Consider the following 25490-nt stretch of genomic DNA (forward strand, 5'->3'; position numbering starts at 1 on the left):
CGTCTTCACACGTGGAAGTGTGATGATGGTTTTGCTGATGTCATGCATTGACAACTCAGGAAGACATTGGAAGCAGATATAATAATTAAAACATGTGTCATATGGCTGCTTGTGCACTTAAAAATTGTGCTAATGAGATTTGTTCGAAGTAGATGCCATAAGTTTACCAGGGTCAAATTTACAGCACTGCACAGCACGTTCTATTCCTTTCTAAGGGTTTTGAAATACCCTTAATTTGAGTTAGGCTATTCACTTGTATTGTGGAATGGCTTAAGATATTTTTACGTGATAATGTACTATAAATATGTGAATTTTGCTTCTTAATTTGACACAGTTGACCACGGCAACCTCATCCAAAGCCTCTCCTCCCTCATCCACCCGCGGGACCACACGAGTATGGTTTGAGTCCTTCCTAATAATCCGCCTTCACTTTACTTTCTCAAACGGTTTCTCCATCTTCCCTGCCCGGTCACCTGTGGTGTACTCCAGGGTCCCATCCTTGGCCCCCTCCTCTGCCTCATCTATACGCTCCCGCTTGGCGATGTCTTCCGCAGACATGGGGTAAACTTCCACATGTATGCGGATGACACACAAATCTACTTTGCCTCATCCAGCTGTGACTCCAGGTCCGCCAATGTTCTCTCTGCTTGTCTGGCGGACATCAAGGGCTGGATGAGCAAAAACTTCCTACAACTGAATGTTGACAAGCCATACATTTTCTATCCTGCGGCTCTGACTTTCTCAACCTCACCGGCCTATCCCTCAGACTTACCGAACCAGTGCACAACCTAGGTGTCATGTTTGACCCACAGCTATCCTTCCTTCCCCACATCTGGTCCCTGAACAGGACCACCTTCCTCCACCTCTGTCACATTGCCCGCCTCTGACTGTATCTTAACCAGACACAGCCAAGATATTCATCCATGTGTTTGTCACCTCCTGACTCAATTTCTCAAATGCCCACTTTGCCAGTCTCCCCAACTCCATCATACACAGGATCCAACTGATCCAAAATGCCACCACCCGCATACTCACTGTACAAAACTCAGCACCCAATCACAATAGTTCGAGCCAGGCTCCAGGGCTCCCTGTCGCCGAAAGGATTGATTTCAAGATCCTCATACTCGTTTGCAAATCCCTTCAAGCCCTGGCACCACACAACCTGCTTATCCCCTGACCCACTGCCTCCTCGACTGGCTCTGGCCTTCTGCATATCCCTCCTGCCCTCTGTTCCACCATTCCACTATGCCCTGAAACTCTGGAACACTCTTCCTCTATCCCTTCACCTTGCACCTTCCTTCCCCATCTTCAGGTTGCACTTGAAGACCTTCCTATTCCACTGTGCCTATGGTAATCTCCCTTCCCACCCACTTGGGAGACGTGCTCTGCCACTTTCAAGCGCTCTGGGACACTACCCTACGTGAAGGGCACTGTATAAATGCAAGTTGTTGTTAGTGAAAGCTCAGACTGTGCGCAGAACCTGCTTTCCATCCAGTGAGGGATCAAACATGCACTTGTCAGATGTTGAATGACCAACTAGTAACTATCCTCCTGAGAGGTGATCGAGGAGAAGGTCAGTGAGGTCTCCCTGGCACAGATCTGGCTCCAATGCAATCTGCTTGAAAACAGAATGTCAGAATCGAGTCAATCCTCTGTGGTAATATCAGTAGTGCGGTACCTGAGGCAGATGAGTGATAGATCCGCAGTACACTGTTGATGACAAACAAGCCAACCTGGCTCATGGTTAAAACTTGGAAGGGCAGCCAGTTCCTGGGGTAGGAATTCTTCCCGTTCAGCTCCTGTTAACCTGAACCCTGAAGCCTTAATGGTTAGGGACTCTTTATTAAGCTCAGGAAGCTTGCTGGGCAGTGGACTCAATGGCAAGCTATTGACTTTTAGCTGGTTAAACTCCAGCAGTGTGTGAAGGGCGCTACGTAAATGTAAGTAGTTGTTGTTGCTGTGTTGATGTTGCTGATATAAAAAGCATGCTTTGATTGCCTGTTAAAGGTAATACAAGTCAAGATTTTAATATTTATAGATACTGCAGAAACAGTTCAAATCCACTTAAGATTGCACATTACGATTCAACAACTTTCTCTTCGAGATGCTCGACATATAAGAAGCACCTAAACCTCACACTAAAACACCACACTGAAACGGAGTTTGGTAAATTATTAATTTGGAGTACATGGGATTTAAAACAGATGCATATAAGTTGAATAGTTTTGAGTTGAGAAATTATCAGGATATAATAAAACTTGAATGTACATAACCATCGCATCCCACCAGTCAAAATACAGTTACAGTGCACTGCTCATGGCATTATCAGCACAAATTAGTGAGGTAAATTTACATGGAATGTCGAGCATGATTTAATACCAGGTTTCATATACCTAATAACAACCAATACCATTAACACACACTTAATCACATCGTTAACATGGCAAAAACTTAAAAGTTTCCAATTTTCTTCTAATGTAGTGTTTCTCATACGATTTCCTCTGTACAAGACACATGAACCTCCAGCTGATGTCTGCCATCACATGACTTATGAATGCTTCCTGCCTCCATGTACTTTCTTCATCAGCAATTTGAACCATATATTCTCTAATTTAAAACTAATACCACCCATAATTTACTAAAATACACTTAAGATTTCAGAGTTTTAAAAAATAATATCCCTGTCACCACAGAAGACAATCTACAAGTTTGAACATCAGTAGTAAAAACAGAAAGTGTCTACATATATTCCCCAAGTACTGAAACTGTTTTAGCACTGCTCCTTTCAGGTAGATAAAAGCTCATGATTAGCAGAAGCAACATGGTTTGCTATTGGACATTAAAAGTGCAAAAAAAAGTGGCAATGTTTTACTTCAAAGCACTGTCCACTCTTCTGGGAATGATCATGAATATTAGAGGTTTAAAAACAATGTCCAGTTATATTATTATGATTCCCTTTTATAGTTTTATGAATGTAGCCAGTTGATTGGAATCCAGAAAGCGTCCGACTCCAGGTGGCCTAATGTAGATTTGAGCTCATTATATGCAGTAGAAAGGTCACCGTTTATTAGAATTTTGTCAAAGAGATGCGAGTGTTGGGCTTCGATCAACTCTGCAGATCTGATCATTTCCTGAAAGTCGTCTTCCTGCGATTAAAGCAAAAGCATAAATGAGATCCCCAGAGTAACATTCCCTAAGTGCAGATACCAAAATCAATCACATTTATTGCACGTTTTTGACCATCACAACAGCTACAACAACAACAAGATTCCATTTATAGAGCGCCTTTCACGTCAGGAGGACGTCCCAAGGCGCTGCACAGTTGGGTCATGACCCGAGCAGGGGGGAAATGGTCAGGGTGAGGGGAGGGAAGGGAGGGAGAGAGGAGGGGGGAAATGGTCAGGGTGAGGGGAGGGAAGGGAGGGAGCGAGGAGGAGGAAGAGAGTCGAGAGGGGAGCTGAAGGCTCGGTCAAAGAGAAAAGAGCTACTGGAACATGCCAATTTAGAATTTTTCTCCTCTTCAGTAGAAAACAATTGAGGCAAAAAAAAATTGCAAAATTGTTTCAAGAAGAAAACATGGCATTAGGCAAAGTAATTCCTCTTATCTAGTGAGGGATGCGCTCATTAATGAACATAGTTAAAACAAGGAATGCTTTAAAATCACTGTACATTTATCCCTAAAATTCGAATCTCACTAGAAACATGCACTCCTTAAAATTGAATGCTGGATGGGATCACCATAAAAAAATGTTGTGTTCTGTCAGTTACTTCAACAGAAATTTTCTCAGATATACTTGAAAACTGTACTCACCCAAACAGCCTCAAATCCAGTAAATTTCAAAGTACATAAACTGTAAAACATACCGCAAATGGTTTAGAGGAGCCTTTATCATCTTTACTTGAAATGATTTTTCCATTCTTCCTGGTTTCACGAAGATGTTCAAGTGACGGTGGCTTGATGAATATCACATATGGTTTAAATTCCGACGTCCTCAGATGTTTTATTGTCTGTAATTAAGTGGTGTGAATTTGTTTTATGCTTCAACAGATATCTAGTTGCAAATGCACAATGAAACCTATATTGCATTGAATGTGTTAGTAATAAATGGATTGCATAGTCTATACTCTCACCAGTTTATCAAATATTTTCCATGCTCGCTATTTACAAGCATTTGTAAAAAAAAACTTTAGAAGCAAGTCAGTTGGAAAACTAAGTCAATTGAAGTAATGAGAATTTCCTTCACCATTAATACTTGCATTTGGAGATACATTACTTGCATTACTCCTGTTTTAACAAAGGTAACAAAAGTGACCCAGGAAACGACAGACCAGTAAGTTTAACTTTTGGGTAAAATTATGGAGATTCTTATTAAGGATAAAATCACGGAGCATCTGGATAGAAATAAAATCATAAATGATAGCCAATATGGATTCATGAAGGGGAGGTCTTGCCAATCTAATTTACTGGTTTTCTTAGACGGTGTGACAAGGGAACTTGACAAAGGTAATGTTGTGGCTGTTGTATATCTGGATTTCAGTAAGGCTTTTGATACAGTTCCTCTTGAGAGGCTGGTACCGAAAGTAAAGAAAGCAGGAATCAGTGGAGGTATATTACACTGGATACGCAACTGATTGACCAGACGAACCCAGAGGGTAGTGGTACAGGGAATATCATCAGACTGGAATTTTTTTTTACCAGTGAAGCTCCATAAGGGTCTGTTTTGGGACCTCTTTTGTTTAATATTTTTATGAGTGATCTGGAACCAGGAGTTACAAGCACAGTGGCTAAGTTTGCAGATGGCACCAAGCTAATGAAGATAGTAGATTGCAAAGCTGAACAAGAGAAATTACGGGAGGATTTGAACATACTTGGGAATTGGGCAGATGAAATTCAATGTGGAGAAATATAAAGTACTTCGCATGGGGATACAAAATACAGCAAGGGACTATTACTTGAATGGAACAAAAATAATATGCATGAAAAATGAGAACAACAAGATTACATTTGTATAGCGCCTTTCACGTTGGGAGGACGTCCCAAGGCACTGGACAATCAGTGCTTTGGGCCCGAGCTGGAGATCGGGATCAGGGAGAGTGGAGGGCAGGGGGGGAAGGAGGGTGACCGAAGGCAAGGTCAAAGAGTGTCTTGAGACGGGTCTTGAAGGAGGCAAGGGAGGGGGTGAGGCGGAGGGATTGCGGGATGGAATTACAGAGGGTGGGGGCAAAATGGATGAATGGTGGATGAATTGCCCTTCATCCACCAATTCATCTATGAGGAGTGACCAAGTAAATTGGGCATGTTCACGCTGGAAAAGAGAAGATTGAGAGGCGATATGATTGCTATTTTTAAGATTCTAAAGGGGTAAGACAATGTAGATCATGACAGGCTGTTTCAACTAGTCCTGAATAGTAAAACCAAAGGATATGGTCTGTGATTGCGGGGGGGGGGGGGGGGTAAATTCAGAACAAACCTTTGAAAATAGGCTCCCTAGGGATATGGTTGAAGCAGGAAGTATTTATTCCTTCAAACACAGATTAGATCGTTTTCTTGTAGGAATAACATTATGGGATATAGTACATAGGTAGTTTGGATCATATGTGCATGACTTTGGTCCTTTTTTCGTCCAGCATTTCTGTTCTTGTGAAATGCCTAATAGATAGATCAGAGTGTTTTCTACTTGTTCCTTCTCTACTGAAAGCTGTAGCTCAGTAGAAATACAGGAAGTGAAAGCTCAGTATCTCACCAATATGGTTATTTTTCAATGTATGAGCCTAAACACCTCAGTTCAGGCCCACACTCAACACTTCGATGTGCTATGCTGGACAATGTGACAGTGATTATAACCTTCCACTATAGGCCACATGGTAAACAGACAGCAAAATTAATTTCCAATGCAACAAGGAGCCAGGAAAATACCTTTTGGTGCCTGAACGATTCTTGAAGAGACTGAACCACTCAACAGTCAGACTTGTTGGTGCTGGGAAACCCATATATACCCTGGAAATCAGATGGCTGAGTTGCATTCATTCACAAACTTCATGGAAATTAGGCTTGATGGGCCAAAAGGCCTAATCATTTGCTTAATTTATATGAAGATAAAATGATATAGAAATTTCTACAGGTATCATACACAGAAACAAAATGCTATGGTCTAGAATAATAATAATAATAATCCTTGCATTTGATATAGCGCTTTTCACGTCGGGAGGACGTCCCAAAGTGCTTCACAGAACACACTGTAAAGTGAACTGATTGTATATTTGTGGGCGAACGCGACAGCCAATTGCGCACAGCAATGTCCCACAAACAGTCGTAGATTGAAAATGACCAATTTAATTATTGTTTGGGGTTTTTGGAGGGATTATTATTAGGCGTGTGGAGTAAGGAAACTTGCCCAAGGTTTTGCCCTCTGCCTGGAATTGAACTCAGGTTTCTCACTTGCAAAGCGAGTGCTCTAACCACTGAGCTACAGGACTCCACAAAGAAGACAACACATCACCTCTACAGGCTGTACATAGGATTTTTTTTTAGCAACAGGGAAAGCCGTTAAACCAGAAACCCCTTCCTATTCTGAACTGGATGAAGGGTTACAAGCGTAAGGTGGTCTTTTACTATTCAGATGTTAATTAAGATGTTGTACATTTCTTGTATTTTCTGTTTTTGTTTCAACTTTCCATTATTCAGTTTTTCATTTAATCCCAACCTACTTGGCTTCTCACCATATCCCTTAATCCCTTCTCTCCCCAGAAGCTTGTCTAACTGCATCTTGGATCCATATATTTCTGTCCACTTCAATTATCTTTCCTGCTAATATATTCCACATTTCTATTATACAAGTATCAAACTTTCATGTTAAAAGAATGTTAACCCAATTTCTGTCCCTAGATATAACTTCCCTTTTAACTTGTGTCTCTTGTTATTGAAGCATTTGGCACAGTGAACAATTTGCTTGCATGAACACATTTCATAATCCTGAAAATAAAAACCCAAGTGCCTGGTGTCATCTTGGTTCAGGTGGTAGCATTCTTGCCTCGAGTCAGAAGGTTGTTGGACTTTGAGCTTAGTCTAGGCTGGCACTTCAGTGCAGTGCTGGGGGAGCTATGCAATGTCAGAGGTGGCGTCCTTCAGACATTAAACCAAGGTCCCATTTGCCAATTCAAGTGAACATTAAAGAACCCATGACACTATTCGAGAAGGAAGTTTCTGGTGTCAACAATTCTCCAGATAAAATTGGTCATTCACTTCCTTGCTGTTTGTGAGTTATTGCATTGGTTGCTTCCTTTCCGATCTACAAACACCCCACTCCTCTAACTGCTCCATTCACTCGGCTGTCTTGAGCCTTCTGCAAGTCCTTTGAGACTTCTGCTCTATCTTCGGCGACTGTGCTTTCAGCCATTTTGCTGAAATTCCTGACCCTCTGGAAATCCCTGTTGCAATCTCTACTCCTTACCCCCTCTTTAGATCACATGTAACAGACTTTTCTCTTCAACGGTGTCTAAGGTCACCTCCCCTTTCTCCCCGACAGTCAGATGAAGCTTGGTGTCAAAACTATGCCATTGTTAAGTGCTCCAAGACGCTACCCAGCGTGAAGAATTCTATATAAATGAAAGTTGTTGTACGTTCGCCTATAAATGCACAATCATTAAATGCCACAAAAAATCCTGTGAAGCACTTTGATACGATGCAACAGTACAATATAAATTTACATTTATGTAGCCAATGGTGCTGTATAAATGGGACTTCTAAAGGCGCTTAACAATACTGACTTGGCACCCAAGGTGAGGATGGTAGATGATGTGATAAGACACTACATAAAGGATTATTATTATTAATAGTGATATTTAAGTAATGTGCACCATCATACCAATTATCTAGAGCAATTGTAGAGTTTAATAGCTTAGAAGCGGTGACCCTAGGTTAGATAAAGTATGTAGATGCTACGTGAGCAAGAACAATTCAACTCTGGCTCATCCCAAAATGACGTGTGCATGCACATTTTGTGTTGGAAAGCCAATGCCACACAAAAATCATAATTTGCCAAGTTATTCAGGGCTATATTAGCAAAATGTTTACAGTTAAAAAGCCAAGTCCGAGTCTTTCAATGTGTCTCCAAAGTGATGTAATCACTGGACCATACGTAATAAAGAAATGTTCCCAAAAATCTACAGTATTTGGAGGACATTTTCCACAGTGTTCATTCTATTCCAGGCAGTGACCTAAACCACTAATGGTCAATAATACAAGTCCTGCAGTAGTCAGGTAGCTGAGTGGTCTAAGTCTAAGCCTTAAGGCTGCAATGTCAGAAATAAAAGTGTACAATTATTGTCTAAGACATTAATAGTGTATGTTTTACATGGATTTAATTACAGTACACAATCAGGCTGATTTGTATCTAGTATTTTAAGGGGAATTGCTGAGTTCTGTTTTTCATAAGCCATTGAAGATTTCATAAGCCATCGATGGGTAAGATCAATTGCGCCAAAGAGCTATCTTTATCCAAAATTAATTTATGATCAAATTAAACTGAAGTTTGATCCACTCAGTTGAGAAAAGGTAATGCAGAGGCCAGCTTCCTGGATGTGCCACACTATCCTTTGGTAAGATGGTGGTTACTTCCAACACTTTCAATGAACAAGTCTCCAGTCATCACAGAGCATAGCCACAAAGAGAGAAGCATAAAAGAGGGAGGAAGCTAAGGGAATGCAACTTTCAGCTAGACTTGCTCAACCGATAATTTGCAGATATTTTAAGAGGAGCTTTGAAGAGGAAATATGGCCAAGAAGTAATAATAATTAAATAATCCCTGCATTTAATATAATGCTGTTCATGATGGGAAGCCATCACAAGGCGCTTGACAGGATTTACTGTAAAGTACAAAAGGTGCAGAGTACCTAAAATAAGTGACAGAAATTGGAGGGAAGAGAGGAAATATTATTTTAGTTCAGAGGACACCATTTGTTCATTTGCTCAGCAGCAACAGATCATTTTCTTGAAAAGAAACAAATGTAAGTGTATGACTATATAGACAAACATTTGATCCTTCCAGGGAAGATTTTCCTAACACCGCAAACTGAACAGTCTCATTTTGTTCCTGAGGCTGAAGCAGCCGCAGGAAAATTTAAACTCTATTTACCCTAATGTGTTCCGTACCAACCGCTGCAAGTCACATTGGAGTCTCCAAACCAAAATATTAATGAAAACATGAAAATGAAAATGATTTAACTTTTCCTCTATAAAAGTACAAGATAAATTAAAACTTGGCAGCTCTGAATTTTCTCGTAGACCTGACAAAGAACAGTTTTTTTTAAAAAAAGCTTTATAGTAACTTACATGACATTGTACATCCAACAGGCACACTTTGTTCTTGGCCAGCACAGATCGAACAGAATCTAGGCTTGTTCCATACAAGTTGCTTTTGTATTCTCCATGTTCAATAAACCTGGAAAATTTTCAGAACAAAATTGGTTGACCTTTGACTTGTACTTTTTTGAAAAAGTCTAGTCCCACTGAAAACCTGAAGCAATATATAAGGCACGTTGGAATTTCATGGTTATGAAATATATAGCTATGAAAGTGAAGTAAAGGGAATAAATTCAAATACAATCTGTAGTTTGAATAGAAGATACTTTGTGCTCAATAGGGAACATGCAGCCTATGCTCACACACTAACAATGGCTTCATGGGTTGCATCAAATTATTTCCACTAGTTTCTCATTAGATTTTGAATCTGTGGCACCAATTTATGAGGTGAAGGATGGGCGATGCCAAGTTTAATAATTCGATAACAGAATACAGCAGTATCATTTGACTCCCTGAATGACTTGACTATCCGTTTTCCCAAGTAACCCATTGTTCAAGTATTCCAATACTTTTCATCACTATCTGAAACTTTCCAGATGTGCTGGCATGAAACATGATGTGCCATTTTTCAACTTACTTGTTATTTTGTACATCTGTCTCAAACAAGTGCTTGGAAGTGAAATGATATTCCACTCCGTCAGTCTCCTGGCTTCTCTTTGGCCTCGTTGTATCTGTGGATGACAAAACAAACAAACAAAAAAGGTTAGAATTGCCTTTATTATTAAGAAATATTTGCTCAGCTTAGTGAAGATCATCACTGATACTTTTAGCATTTATCCCCCTTTGAAAAAAGATATAAACTGAAAAAGAAATCCTCAGTTTTCTGAACACACATCAAGTTGGTTGCAATGAGATTTTAGTACCATCAAATCGAGTTAGGAGTTATTACCCATTACATACAATCTGTAACTATTTCACAGGAAAGCTTGGCAAGTGTGCACGTCTAAACAAAGGTAAAACACTTGTAAATGTCAAGAGAGCGCTGAATCAAAACAAAATCACAATTGTCATGTGACCTTATGTTACTCCTAATACTAATATTAAAAACTAGCCAGGTTATGCGGTCTAAGAATGTCATCATCACTGGATGCTATTCAGAAATATGGCAAACTGATATTTTATTCTTCAACATAATGCTTTCCAAAGCCAGAATATGAGGCAGTGGAAAGGTATTTTACTCAGTAGGCTGAAAAGCTTTTCCTTCATCCCTCCAAAATGTCAGAATGCTATTAAAATCTGACAATTACACTTAAAAATAAATTATATTGCACTTGAAGAGGAAACCAAAGCATGCTGGGAGTGGACCCAAGGAAAAGTCTGTGTCCACTACCCAAACGTTACTGTGAAAAATATAGTAACAATTTTTTTTATAAAAAATATTTTTAAAAAAAAGCCTTTCAGAGCTTCCATTATATAACCTATAATCGATTTAACTTATGAAGTTGAGACAGCATTGCATTTTACTGAATATTTTGCAAACGATCTCAGCAAACATACTATTTGAAACAAAATTAGTTCCTATAATAACTTACTACACACTAACCAATTCTGGTGTGATGGTATGAATACCGTGTCATGTCATATAATGGATATTACAGAGATCAAGGATGTAACCCAACTGAAGATTAAAGTCAAGTTGTACATCACAAGAACACAGCCAAACAGTTTTACTGTGATTGAGATCTCATTTCTTTTTTTGTATCTAACTTAACTACTTATTTATTCATTATTTTAACTATTAATGTGGCATTTATAAAATATCCAGAATTGAGGATCCAATAGTTAGGACATCTCATTGAGATGGGAGAAAGTGTATCTGTCACCTTATTGTTACAATCCGAGCAGTCCAAAGTTTAATTTGTTTTGACGATTCATTCAATTTCAAAAGACTTTTATTTCTCTCTTCATCTGAATCAGGAGATTCAAGATCCAGGAAGTGAAAATTTTCCTCATGGAGCTCACTCAAAAATGTGTCTAAATACCACACAACTGAATAGAGGTGAAACAAAAGTAAAGCAGCAGACCTAAAAGAAAGCTTCTTGAGCTAATAGACTTAGCAATGACATGAAAATTATCCAATGAATTTATAAATTTCACAGAGAAAAAGGTTGGCTGAATCAACAGTCCAAAGACAACTGTGGGCCAAAGAGAAACAGAAGTAAAAGATTACCTGAAAATATCTTGAAATGGCTCCAGGGCTCTTCATTATAGTTTTTACAGACTGTTCCATTTAATTTCTTTTTTTGTTCTACAAGACTCGAAGTGGCCACCTCTTATCTGTTAATTTTCTTATTCTTTTATTCTGCTGCTTTGATTTACAAGTTTAATAATGGGTCTGGACACTGGTACTCAGACACAATTTTGTTTGGACTCTATTTGTTACATTTTCACTTACTGGCTCTGTTGAATCTTTACATCGTGCACCAATTCCCATTTGTCAGATTTGGCTGAGGACAGCAACAATGTTCTACACCAGGTATAGAGACGCAAGTTAGTTTAAAAATAGTTCCAGAACAGCAACTGCACTGCAAATCAGGCAAGATATACTTGTTAACGAATTTTAAACAATAATTATGGAACATGCCTTTTGAAATTGAGCTGTGGCTGAACTCAGAGGTATTTAATGCTTCAAATATTGTGCGAATACATCAAGTTTTTTTTATATAAATGATTCAAGACAAAAAAAAGCAATTGGGATTTTCTTTTTTTAACAAAGTTGAGCCAGTTTCACTCTTACTATGCATTCAAATAGGAACTTGCATTTTGTTGCTATTGGTAGAAATTTTGAGAAAATGTTTTGGTCAAAAACCAAACCAAAAGTTTGGGCAGAAATATGCTCATCGGGGGGTGGGAGGCAAAGGATTCAAGTGTGGTCTCCCTAAAATGCATTACCTGTGAAGAGCTGCCTAGCATAGCCTAGCACGTACGAGGTAATGTAATCCAAGGCATTTGTTAACCTATAAACCAAAGCCCCAACTGGTTCGATAACAATAAAAATAAACCTTGCATTTGATAATGCCGGTTATCAAGTCATCGAAACATCTCAAAGCACTTAACAGGATTTACTGTAAAGTATAGTGACTGTGAATTTGTAAGCAACCCACAACAACATTTATATAGTGCCCTTCAAACAGGTAGCGTCAAAGAAGCACTCAACAGCTGTCTGGCTTGACACTGAGCCGAAAGTGGGAGGGGGAGGGAGAGAGGTAACCAAAGGCATGGTTGCAGAGGAAAGTCTTTAGGTGTGATTTGAAGACGAGCAGAGGGAGGGATTGATTCAAGGAAATCTAGAGATTCGGGACACAATGGCTGAAAGTACGGTTATCAACAACAACAATTTGCATTTATATAGCCCATCACCCAGGGCAGCGTGTCAGAGCCCTTGGCCAATCGTGGAGCAGAGGGAATGAGGCACGAGCAGAGAACTGTATTGCTGAGCAGGGCAGAGTCCAGTCAAACAAGTATGAACAAATATTGAGTAGAATTTTGTAAAGTTGTCACCACACGGTGAGGGTTTGATTTTGATCCATACAGCAGAGTACTTTATACAGTTCTGGGACTCTACCCTTTGTGAGGGGCGTTATATAAGTGCAACTTGTTATTGCTATTGGCTGAGTGATGATGGCGGATAAAGGAGTGGGGTGTGAGCAGGTCAGAGAGGAAGGGGAGGGGATTCCAGCGGTATAAAGTACTGTGCTTTATTGGTGAAAACCAAACTTCACTACATGGCAACAACTTAAACAATTCTACTCAATATTTGGACATAATTGGTTGACTGGATTCTGCCCTTCTCAAATCTACATAGTATGTCCTTCATGCTCCACAAATGAAAATACTGCTTCCAGTAGAAGAATGATTGAGAGTAGTATTCATATTACTAGCTCTCAATCACTCATCAACACGTCTGAGAGCTTCTTGCATATCTCTATAAACAGCTACTCAACATCACATTGTATTCCGTATGACTTGAAAAGTCCTCTGATTATTGCAGAAATAGGTGTTTGTCTCAGTTGGTAACACTCTAGCCTCTGGATCCAAATGTTGATTTCAAGCCCCATAGCAGGATTGAGCTTAAAGGCCAGAAAGCACTGCATTGTCAGAGTGCTGTTTGTCAAGTGCTCTGCCTGTTCTTGAGGGGGATTTTAAACATCTCCTGAAACTGTCTGAAATGAGAAGGAAGTTTCTCCCAGTGCTTGGGCAACAATCCTCCAGATTAATCATTCATTCATCTCTGGGTATTCCTGGTGCAAGTAGATGTCTACAAAATAATCTCAACATTCAGCAGAGATAGCTTGGGAATCATTTTGACACTTGCTAAAGTGCTATAGAACTGCAAGACCTTCCTTTCGTAAAAGTGTAACGTAAAAGGAACATTAAATCAAGTTTCAGATTTAAGCAAAGCCAGAAAGAATGATCGGCTGAGTACTTCTCAAATCATACAGAGTACAACGTGATGTTGGAATTTAAAGAAATAATTGGTCCATTTACTGATCTGGTCTCATGGTAAATGAGAATAAAATATTCTGTGACTAATGCATCTTAGTGATCTATTGTCTCTCTGGCCAAAGCTGAAGGCATTAGAATGGAACTTTCCATATCAGAAACTTCATGCAAAAACAAAGCAATTATTGCAAACGTATGCAAAAGCAAATTCAAGACCCAGATTGGAGCTAGAAAACTTTCAGACCCAATTTATAATTCTGGTATTTCACTAAAACTGTAACAAAATACTACCTTCATCAGAAAAAGACAGCTTTTTTGGAAATTATTAAATAGTCGATAATGCCTCATCTAAACCTACTCTATTAAAAAGACCACTTTGGGCCCAAACAGTAATGCTCGGTTATGGTTGCTTGAAGTGGCAACCGTTAGCTAACCTCACATGTTACATTTTATACATTAGTCAAAGTTGCAGCTATTGAGCAAGTAAAATAACCCTTGACCTTATAGGGCTGTTTCTTATTGTCTAAATGGTAGCAATGCAAGTCATGTTTTAATAATAATAATTTTGCATCGGGTATAGCGCCTTATCATGTCAGAAGGATGTCTCAAAGCGCTTCACAGAATTTACTTTGAAATTCACTGTGCAAATGCAGCAGTATAATTGCGCAAGGTCTCACAAACAGCCATGAAACCAATGACCATTATTTTGGTGGAATTGTTGACCAGAACAATGGGAAAAACTCCCTTCTCTTTTCGAATAGTGCCACGGGATCTTTAATCTGTATCACCTGTACAGGCAGGTAGGATTTCAGTTTAACATCTCAATCGAAAGACTGCACCTCTGACTGGGCAATACCACCTGCCCCCCCACCGCATTTGAGTGTCATTTTAAGACTATGTGAGTTAAAATCTGGACGTGGGATTTGAACCCACAAACTTCTGACTCAGAGGCAAGAGTGAACTGAGCCAAGCTGAAACTCACTACCAACTATTTCAATAGTCCTGATCTACAGATAGGACTCTGAGCCTCTCAACACTTCTTGTAACTTCCATGTACTTTCGAAAGAGATGGGAAACAGTCCAAATAGTTAGATTCCATGCCTGAAGGTATAGAGTTTTTATTCAGCGCAGGATATTTTCCAAACTTTCTTTGTACACAGTCTGTCTGTGCTACTGCTGCCAAGGCATCCAAGTGTAGAGTAGGCTGTGCTGGAATTGGCTAAAAAAAACTGATGCAGAGGGGCCTTGACTGGCTGGCTTCCACAAATCCTGTGCCAGGTTCCTGAGCTCTGGGGATTTAGTAAATGTGGGACAGTTAGTTTGATGACAGTGATTAAAATACGTGCAGGTTGCTTGGCTGACCTCAGAAGAGGTCACACTGCCTTGAAGTTGAAACTATCCATTAGTTTCATGGACTAATGAGTCTCTAAAATCTTCAGTTGTGGTTCGAGTTTATATTTGGAAAAGTTTCTACTGAAATGATTCAATCAATTTAGTGCCTGCAATCCTACCCCCTCCCCCGCCCATCCTCCCCCCCAAAAAAACCTGTTTGTCTACAATGATTTCAACGTCTAGGAGCTAACACAGCCATGAGCAGACTTTTTTTTAATATAAAAGTCATAACATCACAAGACCAGTTCGGTTAAGGTCATCATTCAGCTCAACTGATATAATAATAGTCCATAAGGGTCATTCTCGTCGCGAGAACGACTCAAACCGCTTCACTGCAATTTAGATGAAGCTGATGTGAAATCTAGTGTTTATCCTCAATCCATGTCTGTTTGTGGGACACTACTGTGCGTAATTGGCTGCCACGTTTTGCCCACAAAATACAAAATCTGAAGATTTAATGAAAAGTGTAGTAACTGTGTATTGTAGGCAAACAATTGATCTCAGCCTTTACAGAAAAGAAAATTTACTATCTCCTCACTACAGCATCAAGTTGTTTCTCAAATGAGTCGATATACTTCACTCGGGCATTTATTGAAGGAATGATGGACTGAGGTAAACATCAATGTACACATGGGTGAAAGATCCATTTTTGAAGTGTATGTGTGCGCGTGTGTGTGTGTGTGGAGGGAAGTCCTTTGATTTGGATTTCTTAATAATGAAATACTGTGAATTTGACCTGACTAAGTTACAGGTTCATTACCTTTTCTGAAAATGAAATACAACACAGAATGAGGAGCATGTATGGCAAAATCTTCAAGATATGAACATCTTATATGGGTTATGTTTCATAACTCACTCTTTGATGGCACTAGCAACTGGTATGTGGAGGATATGAATTGATAAAAATGGCCAAAACCATCAAGCGAGGTCTCCTAAACCAGATAAAAGAAGAGTAATGATAATAGTATTCCTTGCTTTTGATATAGTGCCTTTCACATTAGGACATCTCAAAGAGCTTCACAGGATTTAGAGTGAAGTACAATGACTGTATTTTGTAGGCTAAAGAGTAACTACATTCTTAGTCTTTTACGGACACTAATTCAAATGTGTAAGTTATTGTACTTACAGTAAATTGTCCATTTGACTTCTACACTTGCCGTTGTTATTGTGGTTGATTCAAAACAAGTCAACAAAAGTGGGTCATACTCACGTGGAATTGTTACACCATAGTGTTGTGAACTACTAATCAGTAGTTTCCTCTTCAGCTCATTCAACCCTACTCCTGGAGGACCTACAAAAGAAAATACAGATGACAGTTTTTTTAATAGTCTAGCTGCGGTTACCTAAAACGAGCTGCTAATATATCATGGGTCCAAATCATTAGGGATCATTAATAAATAACCACCTACTGTACCTTTTTCATTCAGACCCAAACTGAAGTCTAGAATCTTACAGCACAGAAGAGAGGCCACTCGGCTCAGGGTGTGATGCCCAGAATTGGACACAATACACCAGCTGAGACCTAACCAGTGATTTGTAAAGGTTCAACTTAATTTCCTTACTTTTATACTCCATACCTTTATTTATAAAGCCGAGGATCCCATATGCTTTTTTAACAGCTTTAACAACTTGTCGTCCACCTTCACCAGGTGTCTCTGTTCCCCTTTAAAATTGTAGCTGGCATGACTATTACTGTCTGGTTTGCAACGAACAGGGTGTCACAATAAATAAATGCCCCAGTCACTAACATTCTACAGTTATATTACTTGTTATACTATTGTCTCAATGGGCTAATTTACATAGCACATCAAACCATTTTCTACATTTAGAAATCCATTTAAAACAAAATGCATGTTGTCTCGAATGCATTGCCTGAAAGGCTGGTGGAAGCCGATTCGAAAACAACTTTTAAGAGAGAAATAGATAATTATTTGGGGAGGACAATTTTGCAGGGCTATGGGGAGAGAGCGGGGGAGCGGGATTGAATTGGGTAGCTCTTTTCAAAGAGCCAGCACAGACGTGATGGGCCAAATGAACTCCTTCTGTGTTGTATAATTCTATGATTCTATGAAAACACATGGTTTGATTTGTGCAGCGTGCTATTTTCTGACAGCAACAGATAGATGAATAAATTCCTTGTTTTGGGTGCAGCAGTTTGTCTATCAGCTGAAATAACAGATTTGATCAGACAGACCGAATCATAAACAAATCCCACATAAACATTTTTAGAAAGATTCTCTAAAATGAACACTTTCCTGAAAGCCTTAACAAAATCTCCCAGACATCTTTTGCCAGATTGGAGTGATTTCTGACTTCTAAGGTAGATGTGAAATGGCTCAATATTCAATACGTCTGCCTGACAGTTTTACTGTTTTACAGTTTTCCATCACTCTGACAGGAATTGTGGGATCCACAACAAGGGAAAACAATTCTACTGAGTATCAAAAGCTGCAAATAACTGGACTGACTCCTGATAAAGGATTATGTTCTTGCACTGGAGGTGTAAATTACAGTCTAATATGGTAAAACATGACAAGTTAAATGAAAGCCCGAACAGAAAACAGTATTGAGGACAACAGAAACTACACAGAACTAACTACTACTTCATTCATGTTCATAAGCATTCGAGACTAGTCCTGGTTGAACAAGTCACAATATTTAAGTCTTCAAAGGTTGGTGGTTGATTAGAGTGCCTTGGGACGCCCTCTCAACATAAAAAGGTGCTTTATTTATGTAAATTTGTTATTAATGATGTACAGGCAGCGTTTCCAGATACAAGATGGCTTGAGGAAAATTAGAATTTTATCAAGAAAAATGCCTGAATTCTACATATCTGATTATCTCAGGGGCTATAAATTATGGAGTTCTACATAATTATCAGTGAATCAAATAAACCCCCAAATTCCTTTGTTCAACCAAACAGGTAAGTTATGCGCATCAGCCTGGCTGAATTAGTGGCACTATCACTTGAGTCAGAAGATTGTGAGTCAAGCCCTATGTCAATACTTTGAACTCGTAGTCGAAGATGTTAATTCAATGCAGGACTGAGGGTGTGCTGAATTGTCAGAGATGCCATCCTTCAGGTGAGAAGTTAAACCAAGAGACCTGAGTTCAATTCCAGGCAGAGGGCGAAACCTTGGGCAAGTTTCCTTACTCCACACAGAGCCTAATAATAATCCCTCCAAAACAAAACAATAATACATTGGTCATTTTCAATCCATGACTCTTTGTGGGACATTGCTGTGCGCAATTGGCTGTCGCGTTCGCCCACAAATATACAGTCAATTCACTTTACAGTGTGTTCTGTGAAGCGCTTTGGGACGTCCTCCCGACGTGAAAAGCGCTATATCAAATGCAAGGATTATTATTATTATTATTATTATTATAAGGTCTTGTCTGTTTTATTAGGAGGGGGTTAAGAGATCCCAAAACTTTATTTGAAAAGAGAAGGAACTTTCTCCCATTGTCCTGGCCAACAACGCCCCCCATTCTCTCCTTCCCACACATTACAGTGTATCCTGTGAAGCAATACAAGAAATCCACCTAACATGAAAGATGCTATAGTTGCTTTGCAGAGTCCTGTAGCTCAGTGGTTAAAGCACTTCCCAGCATGGCGAAACGTTGGGCAAGTTTTCTTACTCCACACACCTCTGTTTATCGAGCAGTAAGTAGGAACCCAAGTGTTAGTCGATTAGTGGATTGGTTTTTTGGGGGTAATAATTCCGTAAAAAAACACTAAATTTTTGAGGGACACCGCTGTGCACAATTGGCTGCTGTGTTTTGCCCACAAAATATCCAGTCAATTCACTTTACAGTATATTCTGTGAAGCGCTTTGAGACGTCTCAAAGATGTGATAAGGCGCTATATCCAATGCAAGGATCATTATTATTCGCAGCCTGTGGATTTCCTATTGAGCTGTCCATTTTGTTGCTTAACATAAGAAAAGTCAGGGATGAGAATGACTGTTTGGCTAATAATAACCCATTCATTTCTATTTGTACATCAATTATTCCATCACAGCATCGCATTGTATTTTGAACAATCCCAAAGCTTTTATTTCCATTACCTAGCTTAGCAGAACATCCCAACCATTTATAGCTCACTCCGAAATATACTCTGCAATTCAGAAAGCAATTGCTGTGTTAACAATTTGAGATACATGAACAGGCAACAGCAGAAGAACTGGGTTGTTAACACCAATACTCCCCGTTGCAATTATTCAGAAGAGAAACATAGACATTTGCACGAGCAATTGCATGAGGAGCATTGGGTGAGAATGTTTTGGCAAGAAATTCAACCGATCTAAAAACACCACAATATACAATTCGCCTCCACTCATCCAAAAAGTTTGTGTTGATGAATATAACCTGAATTACATGAAAGTAACAGCATTCTTTTACCACAATTTAAAGCCCATACGATTCCCACTGCTGTCACCTGCCATTACGCATTGCTTTACAGCTGAGAGGCCATTCTGGGCCACCAATCTACTCCACAGCCTCTGCTGATACTTTAGCCACAAATATTTTTTGCAGGAAAGGATTGTCTTTGTGGCTCTTCCAGAATGAGAACACAGCTGCTGTAAAACACTCCATTTAATGCTTGGGCGAGAACAAGAAATACTTGTCCACTGAGAGAGGGGAAATCAAATTGAAATGGCAGTGTGATCCATGAATCAAAGGTAAGCCTTCAAAATAAAAATCAAGCAATCTAACATCAGATCTGCCATGCTACCCAGTGTCCGAAAGTTTCATGTTGAAAAAAATTTTTATATATAAAAAAATAAACTTTCTTATAAAAGGGCTCTTTAGGGTAAAAGTGCCCAAACTTTCACTGGTCCCACGCTGATCCAAGATCGCTCTATGTCAGGTCCAGTGCCAAACTTGATAGTGAGCCTATTGTATTTAACACTAACCACATGCCGCTAGGGAAGTGGGGTCAGGCAGCAGGGAATGGGGGAAATCAGGAATGTGCAGCCACAGACTCCCCATATTAGGCGGAGAGCCTGGTGAAGAAGCAAGATCTCTGTTCTTCCACTTTTCTGGGCGAGAAACATTTTAAAAAAAAGGTACATACTACTTTACTGTCTAATTTCTGTTTCAGTTGTCAGAAAATCAGTTTCATTTCGGCTGGCAACATTGCAACCGAGAATAAATGCACCTTGAAATGAGTTAAATTTGTGTCAAAAGATTCTTCGCCAGATGTTAAAAAAAACACTAACTTATAGTTTTATTGTGCCAGTTCTCTAACTCATCCCACTTTCATGATCCATTCAAAGCTACTTTGCGCACTCAATTAATCTTGGGAAAGGTTTCACTAAATGCAGCAACTGTTGACATGGACTTTTTAAAAGAATATTACATAAATAACAATAATTTAACACCCTCGTACAAAGAGAACTGGCCAAACCCAACAAAGCTCTTGATCAAAAGCGCATAAGGTTGTATTTCTTAACTTTCTGTTCTAGGTGTAAAGATCACTCAGGCATGTTACTGCGTGGCTGTACAAGCCTCCATCTCAGCTGGAGGCCAGTGGTGCACAGTTAAACTGCGGCACGCCAGACACAGGACAATTCTGTTTATTTTAACTTAAATTAACCTGCTCTTCAGGGCTCAACTTTTATAAATTAAAAGTTTCATTCCTCAAAACTATTCAAAAACTGCATAGCAATGACTTCTGCAAAAGCTAAACTCCAATTCTTGTGATTCATTTGAACAATCCCAATATTATTCTAGTGATTATTTCACAATCTGTCAAATGTGGCAGAAAAATGAGCTTTGGAAAAGTTATTCAGACAAAAGAAAACGCTTATTTAAATTCATAAGAAAGACACTGCAAATAGGGGTATTGTAAAGCAACAGTGCCCCCAACTTTAGACCTTCAGTGGTGCAATGGAAACAGCATCCGTAATGTATACCCAGCTCTGTTCTGCTCTTCCCATGCTGCCAACAATGTTGAGGGAAATCAATTGGAAAATGGAGCTTGCCTTGTGTCTGGAATCCGAGGGCTGTCTCTTTTTGGACTTTCAAGCCTATGCTGAATAGTATTTTGCTCAAATCGAACCTAATGGTCGCCACCAAATTAGTTTCAATCAAACTATAATCTACTGTCTCTCTCCTTTCTTGGCCAAATCATCCTACTGCAGTGTCATCCTGCAGGACAGACACTTCAGCTCCTCATGAGTGCTCATGGACTTAGTCCTATACCACTGGATCCTTCACACCTTCGTTCTGTCTCCCCCGTAATCCCTCTTCCTCATTTCTTACATGAAATCCAGCATCAAAATTTCTACCATTATCCCCTTCTCAAAATCCCTACACTTGACTCCTGCAAATTTTCCAGTTATCATTCTTACCCAACCAGTCCATCTACAAGTTGTCACCTCCCAGCTAAACTCCTTCCCCTCCGACAGCTCATGTACGAGTGCCCCCAATCTGGTTTCCCTCCTGCCCACAGCCTTGAGAGCACCCTGGGCAAAGTAACATCCTTCCTGTTGTTCCATCAGGGCTCCCTGCACTTTTCTCTGCCTTAAAGTTGACCACTCCATCATTTGCCACTTTCCCCTCCCTAGTTTCATGCTGTTCTTTCAGGTTGGCTGTCAAACATCAAGGCCTAAATGAGCTTCAACTTTCTCCAACAATGACGCAATGATGACACTTGTGCTGACAATATGCTCCTCTTACAAATGTTTACATTAATTATGGAGAAATGTATTCGTCTGTGTCACCAGGATAATTTCCCCTCTTTGCAGTTGCAGCTGGAATCCGTACCTCCCCAAAGTATAGTATTTATGATACATAATGTCATTCATCTGACCATTCTCACAGTGGGGAGACTTCAATTGCAAAACAATGGCTTCATTATTGACATCCCAAGCTCACTTCATACTCAGGGGCAGTTCAGGCAACAGAAACAAATTCTTACCAAATCTGCCTGTGCAACTTTATTGCATAAATTGGGTTACTGCCAGTTTCTCCATAAAATTATTGTGGCCTGAAGACATTTGCTGAACTGTTGACAAATGTAAAAATGCAAGCTTCATACAGTCCTTATGTTTCCATCCTAAAATTCAGAAGAAAGCTTCTGTCATTTGGAGGAAACTACAACTAGTATATACATATATATACCTCCACTGCTTTATTAATATATTAGCGAAGAGGGCAATGTAACACTGCAGAAATTATGAATTCCCAGCCAATTTTGACATTTATAGCACATAATATGCTAAACTAAGAGTTTTCAGTTATTGCAATAAAATTGCACATTTTTATATTCATGTTCTTTTCCACTACATTGTACAACATGGAACCAGATGTCCGACTGGCTCATTTGGAAGCAATCTTGCCTGAGTCAGAAGGTTGTGGCTTCAAGCCCCATGTTAGGATTTTACAATGCAATACATGGTCAGGTCTGATTGCTCAGGTGGATTTTACGGATACCATGGTACTACTGGGAACAAGAGAGTTTTTCCTTGTGTCCTGGCCAGGAATCCCCCAAACAAAATTGGTCAGTCACTTCATTGCTGTTTGTGGGACATCGCTGTGTGACATCCAACATGAAAGGCGCTCTATAAATGCAATCTTGTTGTTGTTGTGTGTTAACTGACTGCCAAATTAGCCTACCAATACACAATCGCTACACTTTTAATAATTCCCGTGAAGCTCTTTGAGATGTTTTGATCATGTGACAATGCACAATATCAAATGCAAGGATTATTAACAGCATTTACATTGTGGCAATTCATACCCACAGTCCTTAACATCATCAATAGCGGGTCCTCCCAATAACTGGAAGCAGGTCATGACCTGTGGTAACAACTACATTCTAGCGTCTTCAAGTAATGGAACGTGAATCTGATTACTGAAAATAATCATTGTTTGCTATTGATTATTCCTAATAGGATCTGCTGAAAATTAAACCCATAATTTGTTGCATTGTCAAATGTGGTGCAATAATAACTTCACCTCAGAACCCTGTAAAACTAATTTATTGCGTATTTTACAATCCTTGGTTGAATACTGCTATCCAGTCCGATTATAAACGGAGATATTGCCACTGCACCCCACTCCCCTCTGCACACACACTAGACTTGAACGGATAATGACACAGATCCAGATCTTTCCAGGCTTCACTACAAAGGGAGAATCCTTTGAAGGAATTTTCTGTAATTGAATTCAACTCCTCTTTAGCATGGCCCTCTTTGATGCACAGCAGATGTTGGGAGGAAATACTTAAGAAATTATCAATGGAAAGATAGCTGCCAATACATTGTTTTACATTGTTTCACGAATATTCTTAAGATTTGAAGATAAGAGTTGAAGATATTTGGATTTTGTTCTTCGCAGTGATGTTACTACCCAAATGACGAATTTATCTTGCAATCTTTTTTGACAAAATCTTTAACATCTTATTAAGATTCTAAGAGCAAACTTGGTGTCTAACTTGGTGTCTAAACTGTGACAGTTTCAATTGGTATATCTGTGGGAGTGCCAAACACTCTGGATTCTATACAAATCAGCTTTGTGGGGGGAGGGGAGGTGAAGAGACATGTTCTCCCTTTAATAACAATTGAGTTGCAAATGCAGGTTCCTTAGGGGAACCTGGAGGTGTGAAACACAAAACTCCGCTCCGGAGGCATATTGTGTTGGAGTGGAACAAGACTCCTCTTTGTGACTCAAAATCAGCCATGTCCAGCAAACAGAAAAGTCAGCCCCTCTGGGTACGTGGGTGGAATGGACTATTCCATCCAATAAAACTCCCCAATTGGTATATCTGTGGGATTGCCAAACACTCTGGATTCTATACAAATCAGCTCTACTGAGGGGGGGGGGGGGGGAGATATGTTCTCCCTAAAATGCACTCTTTTTGTACAAACTGCATTAACAAATCTTTTCATTTTGATGCAATGAAAACACTGGGCCCTCATTTCTAATCTCCTATTTAGCCCAGTTTCATTCTGGTTTCCCCAGACTCTAATCACATTGAGAGGACTAAGGAGCTGCTAGCCACTGGTCATGGCAGTCTCTTAATTTGTAATGAACGACAGCAACGTATCGGAGCTACTGCTCAATTATTTCCACAGATAAGCTTGAGGTATTAACAAGTCGTAGAGAATCAGGAATAAGTAATTCCTTTCTTAAATGTGGAACCTATGAAACCATTGACTCTCCGAAGATCCACAGGCTGAGTTCAGGCAAAAGTACTTGAACTGAATGTGTGGAGTAACTAAAGATCATCAAAAGAATAGTTACTCAAAAAATGACAGCCCTTCCTCCAGCAATTTTAAAGTCGGGCAGAAGGTCCAACTTGAAAATAAAGACCTGAGATCTGCAGCTCCTCACAAAATACAGTCACTCCACTTTACAGTAAACTTTACAGAGAAGCACTTTGAAACGTCTCAGCGGCGTGTTAAGTCACTTATATCAAATACAAGGATTATTCTTCTTCTCCCATATTAATGTGGTGCAATATGAACATTGTAAACTTCTCCCTTTGGAGAAAACAGTTCAATTTCCTTAGGTCATGATAGGAGTATAGAAACAAGAGACCATTTAACCCATTTAATCATTTAACTCTGCCATTAGCCCACAACAGCTCCTTTACCTTTTTAAAACCACTGTTTATTTTAATACTCTTACTTACCAAGTACCTATCTACTTTGTTCTCAAACACCTCAATTGATTCTGAGTCGACAGTCATGTGGGACAGGACATTTGCACATTCTCACACCCCCATTGTGTGAAGAAATTGTTCCCTCCTGTCTTTGAGGCAGACGATAAACAGGAGTAGAAACCTTCAACTTTATGGTTTGTTCGGGCATCCCCAAACGCTAGTGAATGAAGTGAAGTATCCACTTCCATGAAAGTACAGCCATAAGGACTGCACTCTTCATTTGCTCATGAGTGAATGATTTCTGTAGACCTTGGAAACCATCCAGGAAAAAAATGCAAGGCTAGTCTATGTCAAATAACATCTCGGATCCAGAATTTCAGAGACCATTGATTTCCACGGTCTTTATCCAATACAATTTTTATTCTTGTCCTACTTTTCATGTAGTCCTTGAATAGATCCCTGAGGAAGTAATTATAGCTCTTTTGAAAAGAAGTCTCCCTACAACAAGTGTTATTCCCCAATATCCTTGCTCCCACAATTGCAAACATCAATGCAACTTTGAGGTAGTTGAAAGTACTATGGGTTCAAGCCCTATGTTGAGACTTTGCGTTCACAATCTAGGCTTACACTCTGGTGCAGTACTCGGGGAGCTCTATTGTCAGAAGTGCCGGCCTTTGGATT

At 39.5% G+C, this 25490-nt stretch overlaps 1 protein-coding gene across 5 annotated transcripts in view; it reads right to left on the reverse strand.

The window, feature by feature from the left end:
* Positions 1 to 2001: 2001 nt before the first annotated feature.
* Positions 2002 to 25490, reverse strand: part of mpp7a (membrane palmitoylated protein 7a) — a 209321-nt gene continuing 185832 nt past the window's right edge. For all 5 annotated transcript variants that reach the window (XM_007905455.2, XM_007905454.2, XM_007905452.2 and 2 more), the window contains 5 exons: positions 16407 to 16487; positions 9939 to 10032; positions 9332 to 9440; positions 3865 to 4008; positions 2002 to 3146 (listed from right to left, as the gene is read on the reverse strand). In XM_007905455.2, the coding sequence (XP_007903646.1) occupies positions 2967 to 3146; positions 3865 to 4008; positions 9332 to 9440; positions 9939 to 10032; positions 16407 to 16487 (608 nt within the window). In that variant the 3' untranslated portion in view covers positions 2002 to 2966. The remainder of the gene's footprint in view (positions 3147 to 3864; positions 4009 to 9331; positions 9441 to 9938; positions 10033 to 16406; positions 16488 to 25490) is intronic.

Source organism: Callorhinchus milii, unplaced genomic scaffold, assembly GCF_018977255.1.
Source record: "Callorhinchus milii isolate IMCB2004 unplaced genomic scaffold, IMCB_Cmil_1.0 Scaffold2, whole genome shotgun sequence".
Lineage (NCBI taxonomy): Eukaryota > Metazoa > Chordata > Chondrichthyes > Chimaeriformes > Callorhinchidae > Callorhinchus > Callorhinchus milii.